Source organism: Urocampus carinirostris, chromosome 19 (assembly GCF_059441175.1).
Source record: "Urocampus carinirostris isolate Australia breed hairy pipefish chromosome 19, RoL_Ucar_1.0, whole genome shotgun sequence".
In the NCBI taxonomy this organism is placed as follows: Eukaryota; Metazoa; Chordata; class Actinopteri; order Syngnathiformes; family Syngnathidae; genus Urocampus; species Urocampus carinirostris.
Window position 1 is genome coordinate 24,447,589 of NC_142367.1, and position 13,422 is coordinate 24,461,010.

Genomic DNA, 13,422 nt, shown 5'->3' on the forward strand with positions numbered 1-13,422 from the left:
AAAACATACCGTGCTTGTAGTAAGCACGGTAAATCGTCCTCATCTTCCTCCTTATAACTGACGTCATCAAAGTCGTCTTCCTTCAGTATGGGAAAGAGACTTTGTCATATAGACGTCATTCCACGCTCTCCCTTTTATCAAAAACACGCTAACGTCACGCTCACAAAGTAAAATTTACGTGCGGTAGCTCCGTTTTCTTCTATTTCGGTCTGCTCGATTGCGTTTAGCTTGAAAGTTCTTTTTGCAATTTGCATGATGAGGATACGTCTACGCTAATTTAATTTGTGCACAAGCTAAGAAGTTGCAGTCTAAATCTTACCTTTTGTACTCAAGCGCCGCTGGCGGCCGTTAGAAAAATGACATAGATTGGCCGCATCACTGAATAAGCCGCAGGGTTGAAAGTTTGGGGAAAAAAGTAGCAGCTTATAGTCCGGAATTTACGGTACATTTCAGTTGTGTGGTGACAATTCATCAAAACTGACTTTTATAACTGTCAATTAACTGCACAGGGTTTGTACACCCTTTTCATGGCCAAATTCAGGCAATTTTAAGGACTTTCAAAACAGATTTTCAAATTACTCCAGTATTATTAAAAGAAGAAATCTGGTGCGAATCATATCATTTGCATATTCCATAAATATAACAGTGATTTTCGTATCCATTTTTTATTTTGCTTGTGCATTTATCAAGACATATGACTTTTAGATCTCAAGTAAATCGCTGATATATTTGTGGAAGTGAACAATACGTTCGGAAATATTTATAGGACACATTCCCCCATATGGGTGTTGGGTAAAAATGATAATCCGTAGCATAGACTTTAAGTTGCAGGAAGTTTTTCCCATTACAATTTAGCAATCGGAGACGCTACTGTCAGGACCACAACGGAGACAGGACCCACTTGCGTTTCTCTCAGTTTTATTGGAAGAAAGGAAAGGGTTGCCCCACGGTCTGGTGATCGCTGGTCGCTCTGAACGCGGAAGTGAGACTTCCGTGGCGAGCGATGGCGGCGCCGGGAACGGAAAAACAGGTCAGTAGCTGGGACAGGAGATCATAAACGTGGTCGGGGTCGTAAGCGAGTCGTAAGCCAGGAAAGGACAGTAGTCAAGTCAAGTCACATTTATTTTTATAGCCCTTAATCACAAAATGTCTCAAAGGACTGCACAGGATTACAATGACACAATTACCTGATCTTAAACTAACATGCGGGCAAGGAACAACTCAAAACCTCAGCGTGAGGGAAAAAAGAAGGGGCCTCACAAGTGGTAATCCCCCTTCCAGGATGACCAGGGTGAAACAGATTTAGCATTACAGTACACAAACATAGTAAACACTAGTAGACGTGGTCGAAAGCCGGGACAGGAGAGTAGACGTGGTCAGGCTCAAAAAAAGGGTCAAAGCCGAGGAAGAGACAGGAGCAAAAACAGGTGGGAGTCAGGGTCAAAAAAGGCTTGCCTAGGGTAAACTGAGGTTTCCAGACGGACTAACAACAGGGGACAGATAGGAGTGGGTTTAAATAGGGACAGAGAGCCAATCAGAGTCTGAGAGAGTTGGCGCCAAAGGAGCGGGCACAGGTGAAGCGTATCGGTAATATTGACAGCTACCCTCATTTTTTGCATGGTCCATAATAAAGTTCCATATATAATCCATAATCCTTGTACTAATAATCATTTCATAGTGCCTTGTTTAGGTGCAGCATTCACCTGTTTCTTAGGGTCGATGACACTGAATAGGAAAGCGTCATACAAACTAATGTCATTTGCCGTTAGTCACGAAGGAAGAAGAAATACAATGGCTGAGAGAACCCACAAGAGAGCAGTGTCAGCACCGTTTTTAAGCACTTTTTGAGAAACATGTCAACAATTCCAAGCATTTACAAGCACTTCACTCAAAATTCAAGCACTTTCCAATCCTTAAAAACGCAACATTTTCAAGGATTTCAAGTACTCATACGAACGCTGATTGTAGCGGGTTAAAGTCCAACACTTGCCTTGTGTGAATCGGTCTCACTTTTGAGTTTGTTCTGGGCCCATTTGACCTTGATGAGATGAGAGTTGTTATCCTCCTTCAGCTTTTCGACTTCGCGAGTCAGCCGGCCGACCTCTCCTTCCTGAGGACAAAGGCGAGCGATGCAATAATTGAGAAAGGGAATCTTTTAACTTCCCGAAATGCAATGCAATTTCGCAAAAGAAATCCCAAAACCTTGGCGTTGCACAGCTGCTGCAGATGGCCTCTTTCCTGGGCGAGCTGGTTTCCTCGCAAGGCCTGGCGGTCCACTTCCTTGGTGGCCTCCCGCAGTTTTCTCTCCAAACTCTCCTTATCTCGCCTCAGGTCCAGAGCTTCCTTCTCCCCACGCACGTATTTCATCACCATGGTTTCCTTCTCTTGGCGCGCTTCCTCACACTTCCTATTGGCCTGCAGGAGAGTTGTGGGTCACTTCTTTTCATGACAGCGCTACCTAAGTGTACAAGTTCCTCAAGAAACAATGATTACAAAGTCCAGACTTGAAAGTTCGAGATTTCTCCCGTCTATTCCTCAAAACTGGTGTGACGCAAAGCGTTCGTCCCCAAAAGACGGCTGACTTTGTCAAACCTCTCAGCGGCGATAAAAGCCGCGTGACTCGATCTCCTATTGTTCAACGGACGGTGAAATTAAAACTTCTCGGGTGTGGAGAAAGAAAACTGCCATGTGTGCATGGTTCTGGATGAAAAAAGCTGTTTACTTTTCAGACCATTGTATCCAATAACAAGTTATACGTGCTCAAACCTCACTTTTCTTGTTGCTACAGTTAAGCATTGTGCGAAACAAACAAAACGCTGAGCTCACAGGGCTTGACACAGCGACCAATTTAGAACAAAATGGGCCCAGATTTACAGTCATTGAAGGACAGATGATGCATTAACTTCACTCTAAGCTTTCTTTTTAAATGCGTTACTTTAGAAGTTACACCAGTGATACCAGCCTCAGAGCTAACAAAGAATCATTTTTGAAGCAGTTTCCTCCCACATTCCAAAAACATGCACAGCAGCTCCGTGTCATTTCGCTCTTTTTGTGATTCATTGTTTTTATTGTCTGCTTCCATCTTCAGTGTTTTTCGACCCGTTTGACAACTAAACTTTGGATTACTTTCTATCCTATCGTTATGGGTTATAACGCACAAAAATGCGTTTATTCCAGGAATCAACTCCTTGCCCTGAAGAATTCTCGTGCCGGCGTGATGAGGGGGCCCTATCGTGGCTGCAGAGCCGGAGCAAAGGTGAAGGCTAAGCGGCTAACGGCGATACAAGCCGATGGTGCCGTCCGTAATAATGGGAAATGTGAACTCTCTACCAAATAAGACCGACGAACTTGCCTCGCTGATGAAAAACATCGAAGCGTACAGGGAGTGCAGTTTGCTGTGTTTTACGGAAAAGTGGCTCACGTGTAGCATCATGGACGCTAACGTGGAGCTACCTGGCTTCGGCGCTGTTAGGGCAGACAGACACAAAAGCCTGCGGGAAGCGGAGAGGAAGCGGACTCGCTATCTACGTGAACACGAGGTGGTGTAACCCTGGGCACAAAGATTTCCATCTGCTCCGGAGACGCGAACTTTTGGCCTAGCGTGTGACGTCATCCACTCCGCTGTTGCTAAACTACAAACACAGCACCCTGAGGCCTTCCTGTTATTCTGTTAATAATCAACACAAGGATACTGCTGGAAGTGTGAATTTCCCTACGGGGATGAATAATCTATCTATCTATCTATGTCAGGTTAATTGGCCGGTTCAAATTGTCCCTAGTGTGTGAATGAGCGATCGTATTGTCTGTCCCTGTGTGCCCTGCAACTGGCTGGCAACCAGTTCAGAGTGTCCCCTGCCCACTGCTCAAAGATAGCTGGGATGGGCTCCAGCACCCCCGCGACCCTACTGTGGATAAGCCATGCAGATAATGGATGGATAAATTGACAGTTTGTTAGAACTTCAGCTTTACAGATGCGGCCTTTATTGTGATGTTGTAATAATTTACTATTTTAAATGGCCAATTGTTGTTTTTAAGGAACAATGCTTATTGATGATCACTGGCAAATGTGCCTAAAATTAAATTACTGACACAAAAAACAAACAAAGAAATTGCATTAAAACTTCACATTTAAATAATTGTGTGTATTGTAGTGCAAGTCGTAAAACTCCATTACATGTTTTTTCCATGCTACTGCCAAGTACAATTTAAATGAAATTAATTCCATGATCAGGGAGTAAAAACATTCCTCCCCAAAATTCACACTATACCTCCAAATTTATTGCAAGGTGGATAATATATATTGGCGCTCTTTGAAGGAAGTACATCATATACAGTGATACAAAGTGTGACTCAGCTCATGTCAATACTCCTAGAACCATCAATAAATTCCTCTCTTTGTTCGAACCTCTATGACTACAAAACAACCTCCCGCCCAACCAGTGAGTACAAAAAATATGGTTTATCAAAGTGCAGTCCAATAGCACAATGTACATTATTTAGAGGGAAATTGTTTTTCCAACGTTATTTTTTTTAAATATGTATGCACATTTTTACCTTTTTAATATTTTACTTGCAGTGAAAGGTAACTCTCCTAATCCGTTACACTTGTATAATGGAAAGTCAAGTCAAGTCAAGTTTATTTGTTTAGCCCTTAACAGGGTTGGGTAGAGTTACTTTAACTTGATTACTTTCAATTACTTTTGGATTACTCCAATACCAAATATGCTAATAAAAGACAAAAGAAACTAAATATGAATAAAATGACTCAATTTTGTGCAGGCTTGGGGAGTAACGGAATACATGGAACGGCAAAAATGATGTTGGCAAGCTGTTTGGATTGATTTTCATTTTGTTTCTGTCGCATTTTATGTGAGTTTTGCCGGAGAACAAAGAGATCAAAGCCAGGAGAGAAAGCTTACCACGTGTTGTGAGTCATCATTTTATTCATATTTTGTTTCTTTTGTCTTTTATTAGCATATTTGGTATTGGAGTAATCCAAAAGTCATTGAAAGTAATCAAGTTCAAGTAACCCTACCCAACCCTGGCCCTTAATCACAAAGAGTCTCAAAGGGCTGAACAGACTACAGACTATGACAAACCACAGACTAATTTTTACACCATTCTCTTATCTAAAACCTACATGTGGGCAAGGAAAAAACTCAAAAACCTCAACATGAGGAAAATGAAGAAACCATGAGAAGGGACCGCATATGAGGTAATCCCACTTCCAGGATGACCAGGCCAAAATGGATGTTGCAATAACAAATAATACACATATATTGTCAACATTAAATATAGGTTATTCATATGCTATTGAATAGAAGCGTGTTTTAAGCCTAGATTGAAACAGTTCCACTGAGGTTACATATCGAATCTCAGGTGGAAGAGCATTCCACAGCACTAAAGAAAGGCCATTCATTCATTCATGGGGTGGAGTGTGTCACCTGTTCCAGGCGATAGGTCATCTCCTTCTGCATTTGCATCAGTCCAGCTTTGGCCGCCTGCTCCTGCTGAACGATTTTGTCCCGTGTCTCCTTCAGCTCCCTCTGCAGCTCAGTCACCTTGCCCTCCAGCTGTAAACAAACACATGAATTGTATGTAAAACAGGGCCAACGGTTTGTCATGCATCGGGTCGGCCGCCTGTCACACCTAACCTGCGACACAAAGGTCACTTCTATGCGGAGAATTAGTCTCTTATTATTGTCAAACCAGGTCCATTTTCACCCGGGATTTGATTAGTATCAATTTGTGCTGATAAAATCTTGTCCTTGTGCACTCATAACAGAAACACTCACACGGGTTGTTTCCCCAAACAGAAGAATAGGTGTACACGACACAATAAATTTGTGTTTAAATGTAGACAAAAAAGGCAAGTGGGAAAAGGTCACTAACATTTCTGATGGTGCCCAAGTGCTGCTTCTCTGTCTCTGCTCGCTTTTTCAGTTCTTCCTTCATGTTGTCCTTCTCAGAACAGATGCCCAGGATCAAATCCTGATGTCTCTTGTTCTCCTCCAGCAACCTCCAAAACACGTTGGTTCAATTTCAATCAATGGGGACATGGATGAATATGTGAAACAGATTAGAAATAAACATGTTTGCAATTTTTGGGGGGTCGATCTTGGAATTTATTTAATCATTTATGATTTAGACTTAATACCAAGTGCCAAAACTAATTGTACTTTGGAAGCAAATATATTTCACAAGAATACATTACAATTATCAATTTACAATAATGAAGGTAGAACATTGTATGTTTATAACATGTTACTCTGTGTATTGTGTGATGTGAATGTGAACAAAACCATCTTGCTTTAAGTTTCAAAGACAAAGACGTTTTTACCTAGTGATTTGGGATCAGCCATCTCTAAAGAGCAGAATGACGCTTTACACTGAAAAACAACAGTGACCAGCTGATGGACGTGCTGTATCTGAATCAGAACAGGACGATGCTCGAGCTACTGATAACCATCAGAACCAAAACTATCTATTTCATGTTGGGGAGCGAACCCCAACCCCAAAAAAGGCGAGAGATAGTCGCTGCCAGGCTGTACTTGCCCAAGACGAACCACAGGAAGTGGTGCCCTGATGACCCAGGTGGTTAAGGGATCCGTGAACCGTAAACATTGCGTGTAATTTTAAATAAACACATTAATAGCTGCCCTTTTCCCTTGCAATTGGATGAAGGTAACGAAAAAAAATATATTCTTGTTTGTCCAGTTCATCATTGAGAAACGGTTGCAAGAAGGGGACTGCTATGGTGTGCAAAAATTTAATTAAAAATCTGAAAAATAATACAATAGTAAATGTGTAGGCAATATTTTAATATAAACATAGAATTTTATCATCGCTAATTAAGTATATTTAGGGTCAATTAAAAAAATACAAACAATAGAATAAATTGTAAGAACAAAACAATATGAACAAAATACAGTGTGTAGAATAAATAAAAGCAATCAATGCATATAGTTTGAAAAATATATATAAACCATCTATCTATATACTGAAGTCATATCCCCCTAGTGGCAGTTGGCAGAGTCAAGAACACGCTCAGATTCACCGAACATTCAATCCTCTTCGCTCTTCCGAACCTGACACCAAACATCAAGCCCACGGCACAAAAAGCGGCTGAGTTGCCGTGCCATGTAACTTTTTATGAATAGAGAAGCCCGGCAGCATACACTGGTTTACCCCCTCCGCATCATAAGCATCAACATCAGTCATTCTTAACTTATGCTTTGCCATTCACGCCTATACCTAGTACACTCTTGCATCCATTAAATTAACCAACCTCACATCCAGAGCACGTTTCACCGTACCCATCCGACCAAATTTGGGCCTTCCTCTGATTATATTTCCCACCACTCCTGTATTACATAGTCTTTTAGTCAAACGACTTTCATCCATTCTTTGCAGAAGTAAAACATAATACATATGCTAATAATAAAATATATAAAGAATACACTTAAATCCACTCGCATCCATTTATCTTGCACTGAAGACATTAGCATCTAATGCGTCACGAAATACTACTTACCGTAAATTCCGGACTATAACCCGCTACTTTTTTCCCAAACGTTCAACCCTGCGGCTTATTCAGTGATGCGGCCAATTTATGTCATTTTTCTAACAGCCGCCAGCGGCGCTCAGGTACAAAAGGTAAGATTTAGACCGGTGGAATATGTGCGCCGAGGAAGACTGCAACTTCTTAGCTTGTGCACAAATTAAATTAGCGTAGACATATCCTCATCATGCAAAATGCAAAAAGAAAGGCACATGACGCAGATTTCAAGCTAAACGCAATCGAGAGACTTATTCTGATATGTTTTCCACAGGCGAATCAAAAAGAAGGGGCGAAAACAACGGGGGCTGACGGGAAGTGGAGTAAAGGTGAGACGTGTTTGTGGACGCAGCGGACAATAGTGGATATATATTTTTCCCACCCTTACCTTTGGAAATATACTTTTTTTTTTTTCCTTGGATTATTTTCAACGGGACCCGGACTCTGCATCAAACCTTAAGTACCAGTATCATTTTCCGTTCGTTTTTGGACTGTCTACTTTATAATCAGTTACAATCGTGGGACTCAAAGTCGGGATTGGCTTAATTTTGTGATTGTGTTACATGTTGTAATGTGGACGCATGCGGCTTATATACAGGTGCGGCTTGTGTACGTACAAAAGCGGTTATCCTCCTAAAATGTGGTGGGTGCGGCTTATAATCAGGTGCGCTCTATAGTCCGGAATTTACGGTAATTGAAATTGGGAACTGAACAAAATGGGTATTGCTTTGGTTTATAGCTTGCATTTTATTTTTAAATCAAAACTATTAAGAATTTTGAAATGTTCCAATTTCAGGACAAATACCAAGGAATTAGAATGTCAGGCAGGTAGTGACACTAAACACGATAAGCTCACCTCTGGATGGACTTTTCCTGCTGCGCATACTTGTACTGGACACACTTCTCAAAGACCAACATGCAGTCGTCCTGCTCCGAAGTGACTCCGTTTAGAGGGAGGCTTCCTTTCCTCCAGCCATCACTTTCATTTTGAGGAAGCTGACAGGTCATCAGATCAGACTCCAACTCGTCCAGCAGAGACTCCTGCGAAGTGGACCGCTGGATCTGCGAAATGAGCTTCCTACTGCAGTCTGTGTCATACGGACTCGAAGTCAAATCGGTAGGCGCAGACATTTTTGCTCTACATTGCGGGCTAGAGGTGGTGGTGGAGGGGCCATTGGAAATGCTAGACGTGGTGATCGTCGAATCGGAGGGTGAGTTGTTGGAAGCGCTATGTACCGACATGGACGACGGCATTTCAGCGAATCCGTTTTGGTTGGATTGCGATGCCTCATTGCTGACAAGCGACTCTTCGTTACCATTCGGAGATTCATTTTCTTTGTCAAAAGTCAGTTCTACAATGGCGGAATTGTCAAGTGCATCACCTGGGGCCACATCCATTAAAAGAGGCGGGGGTTTTTCTTCTACTGCTGAACATGTAATACTATCACAGTTGTGTTCAGAGGCTGGCTCACCACCTCCTTTTTGTGGCTCAATCATTGTCTTTACAAGATCATCTGTATTTGTTTTGATGATAACGTCACCTTTAGTATGTGCACAATCCTCTGATATACTATCAGCGGACGTGGGTTCCTGTTTTTCTACTTTGCGAGTGCAATTCTGGAGTTGTTCCACGGGTGGTGATTCCTTTATGAACTCCACGCCAGATCCCTCCATCATGTGCGGATCCGAAGCTTGACCAGGGTGCTCTAAAGTGCCTTCCATGTGTCAAATCTATATATTATTGAGAGTACAACACAATGAGCACATAATGAGAAAGAAGGGCAATACTGTTTTGTGATTCCACATATGATACATTGAACTTACTGATGTGTGACAAAGAGGACCAGAAAGCTCTGCTAGTGTACTCACATATCCTATAGGTGTAAAATGTCCAAGTAAAACTACGTCCTCTGTCCGTGATTTATGAATTGAACTATTAAAAATCCCCAGCTTTCACCGCCATAGGCGTGGATAGTACTTTTGACAGGTGTCATCTGTCAAGATAAGAACGGCTTTCAAGCTTTAAATGAAGAAATATTTGATCGCTGTTGCACCTTGCAGTGTCGCATTGTGGATCATAAATCGAATTATGCGACAAACTGGGATTTTTATGCATTTTAAGCATGCGTATAGGTAGATAACAGCAAGCAAGGTTATTAGCTTACTCGTAGTATGCTGAGCTCCTAAACTGCCATTGTTAATTCATGATAAGCCCCGAACACCCCTCTTTACTGCATTTCAATTCAGCATTACGACTTGATTATATTTGAAACGTTGTACTGTTCCGATTAGGTTGTAAAGATAACGAAACATTTAGCTAGCTTACAGCTGGTAGCGAAGCACTGAATACTCACTTCCGGGAGGCAAACAAGTGCTTGAATTTACATTTACCCACCGAGTTTGGTAAATCCATGAGTAGAATGATCTCTTATGGAGCTTGGGTTAACGTGAAAGTGAACTTTGAGTCCTGACTTGTGTTTTTCTCGCCAGCTGATCGGCCCAACAAGTCCTTTTAGGTATGACACATACACAAATATGGCCACTGCTGGGGGAAAAAGGACAGGAAGTGTGAACCAATCGTAGGCAAGGATTTGCCTGACGTCAGAATAATATGGAAAGTAGCTCCTCCCATTTCTTGTGCGGAAACAAATTTTGATTCTCGTCTCATCTTATCTCATTAGCTGCACTACTTATCCTCAGTAGGGTCGCGGGGGTGCTGGAGCCCATCCCAGGTCAAACTCATTTTAGCTGGGGGCCATATCCCCCCAAAAAAATCTCATGGGGGCCAAACTAGGAGATTTTAAAGAACGAGAGTGAGAAAGAGAGAGAGTGAAAAGCAGGAAAGAGAGAAAGAAAACAAGAGCAAGAGAGAACAAGGGAGTAAAAGAGAGAAATAATGAAGAAAACGCAAAAGAAAGAAGCAAAATGATGATAACAATAGAAATGAAGCTTGCGATGATCAGGAAATATGAAGAGTCCGTGAAATCATGTCTATAATTAAGAATATGTAATCAATTACAGAAATACTGCATTTTTGTACCGTATTTATAGCGCTGGGTCCTAAAACGTGCAGTATTGATAAAGGGAAAAGCAAGAAGATGATAACCAGGGAAAATATCTATCTATCCATCTATCTATCTAAAGAGCGAATCGAAAGAAATGAAGAGATGGAAAACAAGAAACAAAAATAAAGAGAGAAAGAAAGTGAGAAAGCGAAAGAGACAAACAGAAATAAAGAAAAAGAATGACAGAAGTAAAGAGAGAGAGAGAGAGAGCAAGAAAGTGAGCACAAAAAGGAGAGAAAGAAACAGAGTGAGAAAGAGAGATAAAGTTAGAAAAAGGGGATATAGAAGGGGAAAAGGAGAAAAGACTAGAGTAAAAAGAGAGTGAGAAAGAGAAAGTGAGAAAAAGAGTGAAAAGGAAAAAAAGGACGAGAGAAAGAAAGTGAAAAAAGAAAGAGAAAAAGAAAAGTAAGAGAGGGGGAGCATGAGACAGAGAGAAAAAGAGCTCCAAGTCCTATGTGAGTGGCGCCTGGCTTAGGCGACATCAAGAAGAACTATTTCAATTGCAGCTAATTTTTCTCTTATGTTTCTTCTCTGAGCGATTTCTCGCGGGCCAGATTAAAACCCTAGGAAGGCCTGACCTGGCCCGCGGGCCGCATGTTTGACACCCGTGGCTTAGACAATTGCTCCTGTTAACCCCATAAAATACCAGAAGTTTCTTTCAAATGAAAAGAGAACGAGAGAAATAAAGAAAGAGAGTGAGACAACTTCTTCCCCAGGGCCATCACCACCCTAAACAAGAGCCCAAAACTGTGATAACATATTTTGCAACTTCTTTTTGGCTTTTTTTTTCCTGATGCTAAATGTTCTTTCACTGAAATGACTTTTTTTGTCATTTTGACTCCTTTTTGAAGGCCTATAGATAATGTAGGTCTGTAGTAATAAAAGCATAGGCATGCTGGGTAGAGGAGGCTCAATTTGTACTCCAGCAAAAGTAATGTTACTTCAGAATAATACAACTCAAGTAAAAGTGGATAGTAGTGATCCAAATAATTACTTGATTGGAAGTAAAAAAGTACTTGCTGAAACAACTAGTGTTATTTATTGATTTTTTTTAACAACCATTCAATGGGATCATCAAGTCATTAAAGTCCATTCAATTAATAAATTACAAGTCTGTGTACTCAGACGGTTTCATTAAGCCCTATGTGGATTAAAATAATAAATATCTATCTATCTATCTATCTATCTATCATGAACCAGAACAGGATCAGGACCCAAACGCGTGACGTTACTCACACAAGCCTTCTATTTTACGGGAAATGGGGAGTCATGCACGTTAGGCAGCAGTCTGGTGTGAAATGATAGGAAGCCAGAGGCCGACGAGATCGATACCAATTGCCTGAGTTGATATCGGACAGATGGGGTAGATACCAGACAGGACGGGACAGACAGGATAGATAATGAAACAGGATATCGAAATTAAACAAACTAGACGGGAATGAAAACTGGAGAGAATAATAAACAGGACGAAAATGGACGGGAACTAAACTGGACACCGATATTAAACAGGACAAAATAAAGGGGAACAATACCGACAGGAAATACCAACAGGAACCACAACCGAGTCAGAACCCACGTCTTGCAGAGCAAAGGTCCGTTGACGGACTGACCAAGGAAGAATGCACTGAGCTTATATAGACTGGAAGCCAATCTGTCAATGAGCTGCAGTTGGCGTCACACGGGCAGGGCCAATTGGGCGCCATGGCAACCATGACAATATATGCGTGTGTCAGTCTACAGTTATATACACTGCACAATGCGCATACACTTCACAGAACCCCTAACCACCAGGGTCGTGGGAGTACCACTTCCTGTAGAGTCTTGGGCAAGTACAGCCTGGTGGCCCCCATCCCTCTCCAGGCTGTTTTTTTGGGTAGGGGTTTGCTCCCCCACATGAAACAGATAGTACTGGTTTCCATGTTTAAAACTAGCAGGAGAGGCCTCCTGATCTGACTCAGATACAGCACCTTCATCATCTGGTCGCCGTTGTTTTTCAGTGTAAAGAGTTATCAGGCTCTTCAAAGATGGTCTTTTTGGTCACTGATCAAATCAAAATAAACGAAACGAGGTCTCTGACCAAGTAAATGCGCCTTAGCAGAGACAGACATGACAGAGACGAGTTTATTCTAGTATTTCTAAAAGACATTTTGTTGTTTTAATCAGGGTTTCCAGTTTAAAATGACTTAGTATAAAAAAAAACGTTTAAATGAGTTAAAAGTTTATGGCAGAGTGATAAATAAAAGTTGTTATACTTTAGTAGAATATACATCTTTTTTAAAACTATATACTTTTTTTTGTGCTATATATTATATTGTTATTGGTCATATACTGATCAGAGAGACCCCTCCCAAACCTTTCTACTTCTACTTTTTTCTTTTTAATTTTGTTGTTTCTCTTCCCCCTAGCTTTTCACCCCACTTTTTTCCTTTTTTTGTTCTCCAGTTTCCTTTTTTATTCTTTTTTTTCACTTGTTTCTTTTCTTTTATTATTTTGTTTCTTTCCCACCCCAGCCTTTGACTTCTTTTTTTTGTTTTATTATTTTAATCTTTTTTTTCCTTTTTTTCTGACTGCCCTCACACTATAAGTTTCACTTGTAAAAAATATAGATTTCATTGTTTTCCAATTTAAAGTTAAACAATACAATTTTATGGATAAAGCTTTCCTAAAACCATGTGACCATAAAACAATACAATTTTATGTTAATTTTATTTGCTGCTATTTTGATTGTTTGAACAGTTAACGCAACTTGATATGAATTTTTGAAATAATTACGTATTTTGTTAAATAAAGCATTAAAAA

General features: G+C 40.9%; 1 protein-coding gene across 2 annotated transcripts in view; it reads right to left on the reverse strand.

The window, feature by feature from the left end:
* Positions 1–10,115, reverse strand: part of ccdc186 (coiled-coil domain-containing protein 186) — a 34,675-nt gene extending 24,560 nt beyond the window's left edge. For both annotated transcript variants that reach the window (XM_088323842.1, XM_088323841.1), the window contains exons 1-6: positions 9,954–10,115; positions 8,415–9,289; positions 5,893–6,019; positions 5,445–5,573; positions 2,203–2,415; positions 1,991–2,110 (exon numbers count right to left, since the gene is read on the reverse strand). In XM_088323842.1, coding sequence (XP_088179968.1) covers positions 1,991–2,110; positions 2,203–2,415; positions 5,445–5,573; positions 5,893–6,019; positions 8,415–9,280 — 1,455 coding nt within the window. In that variant the 5' untranslated portion in view covers positions 9,281–9,289; positions 9,954–10,115. The remainder of the gene's footprint in view (positions 1–1,990; positions 2,111–2,202; positions 2,416–5,444; positions 5,574–5,892; positions 6,020–8,414; positions 9,290–9,953) is intronic.
* Between the last annotated feature and the right edge of the window lie 3,307 nt (positions 10,116–13,422).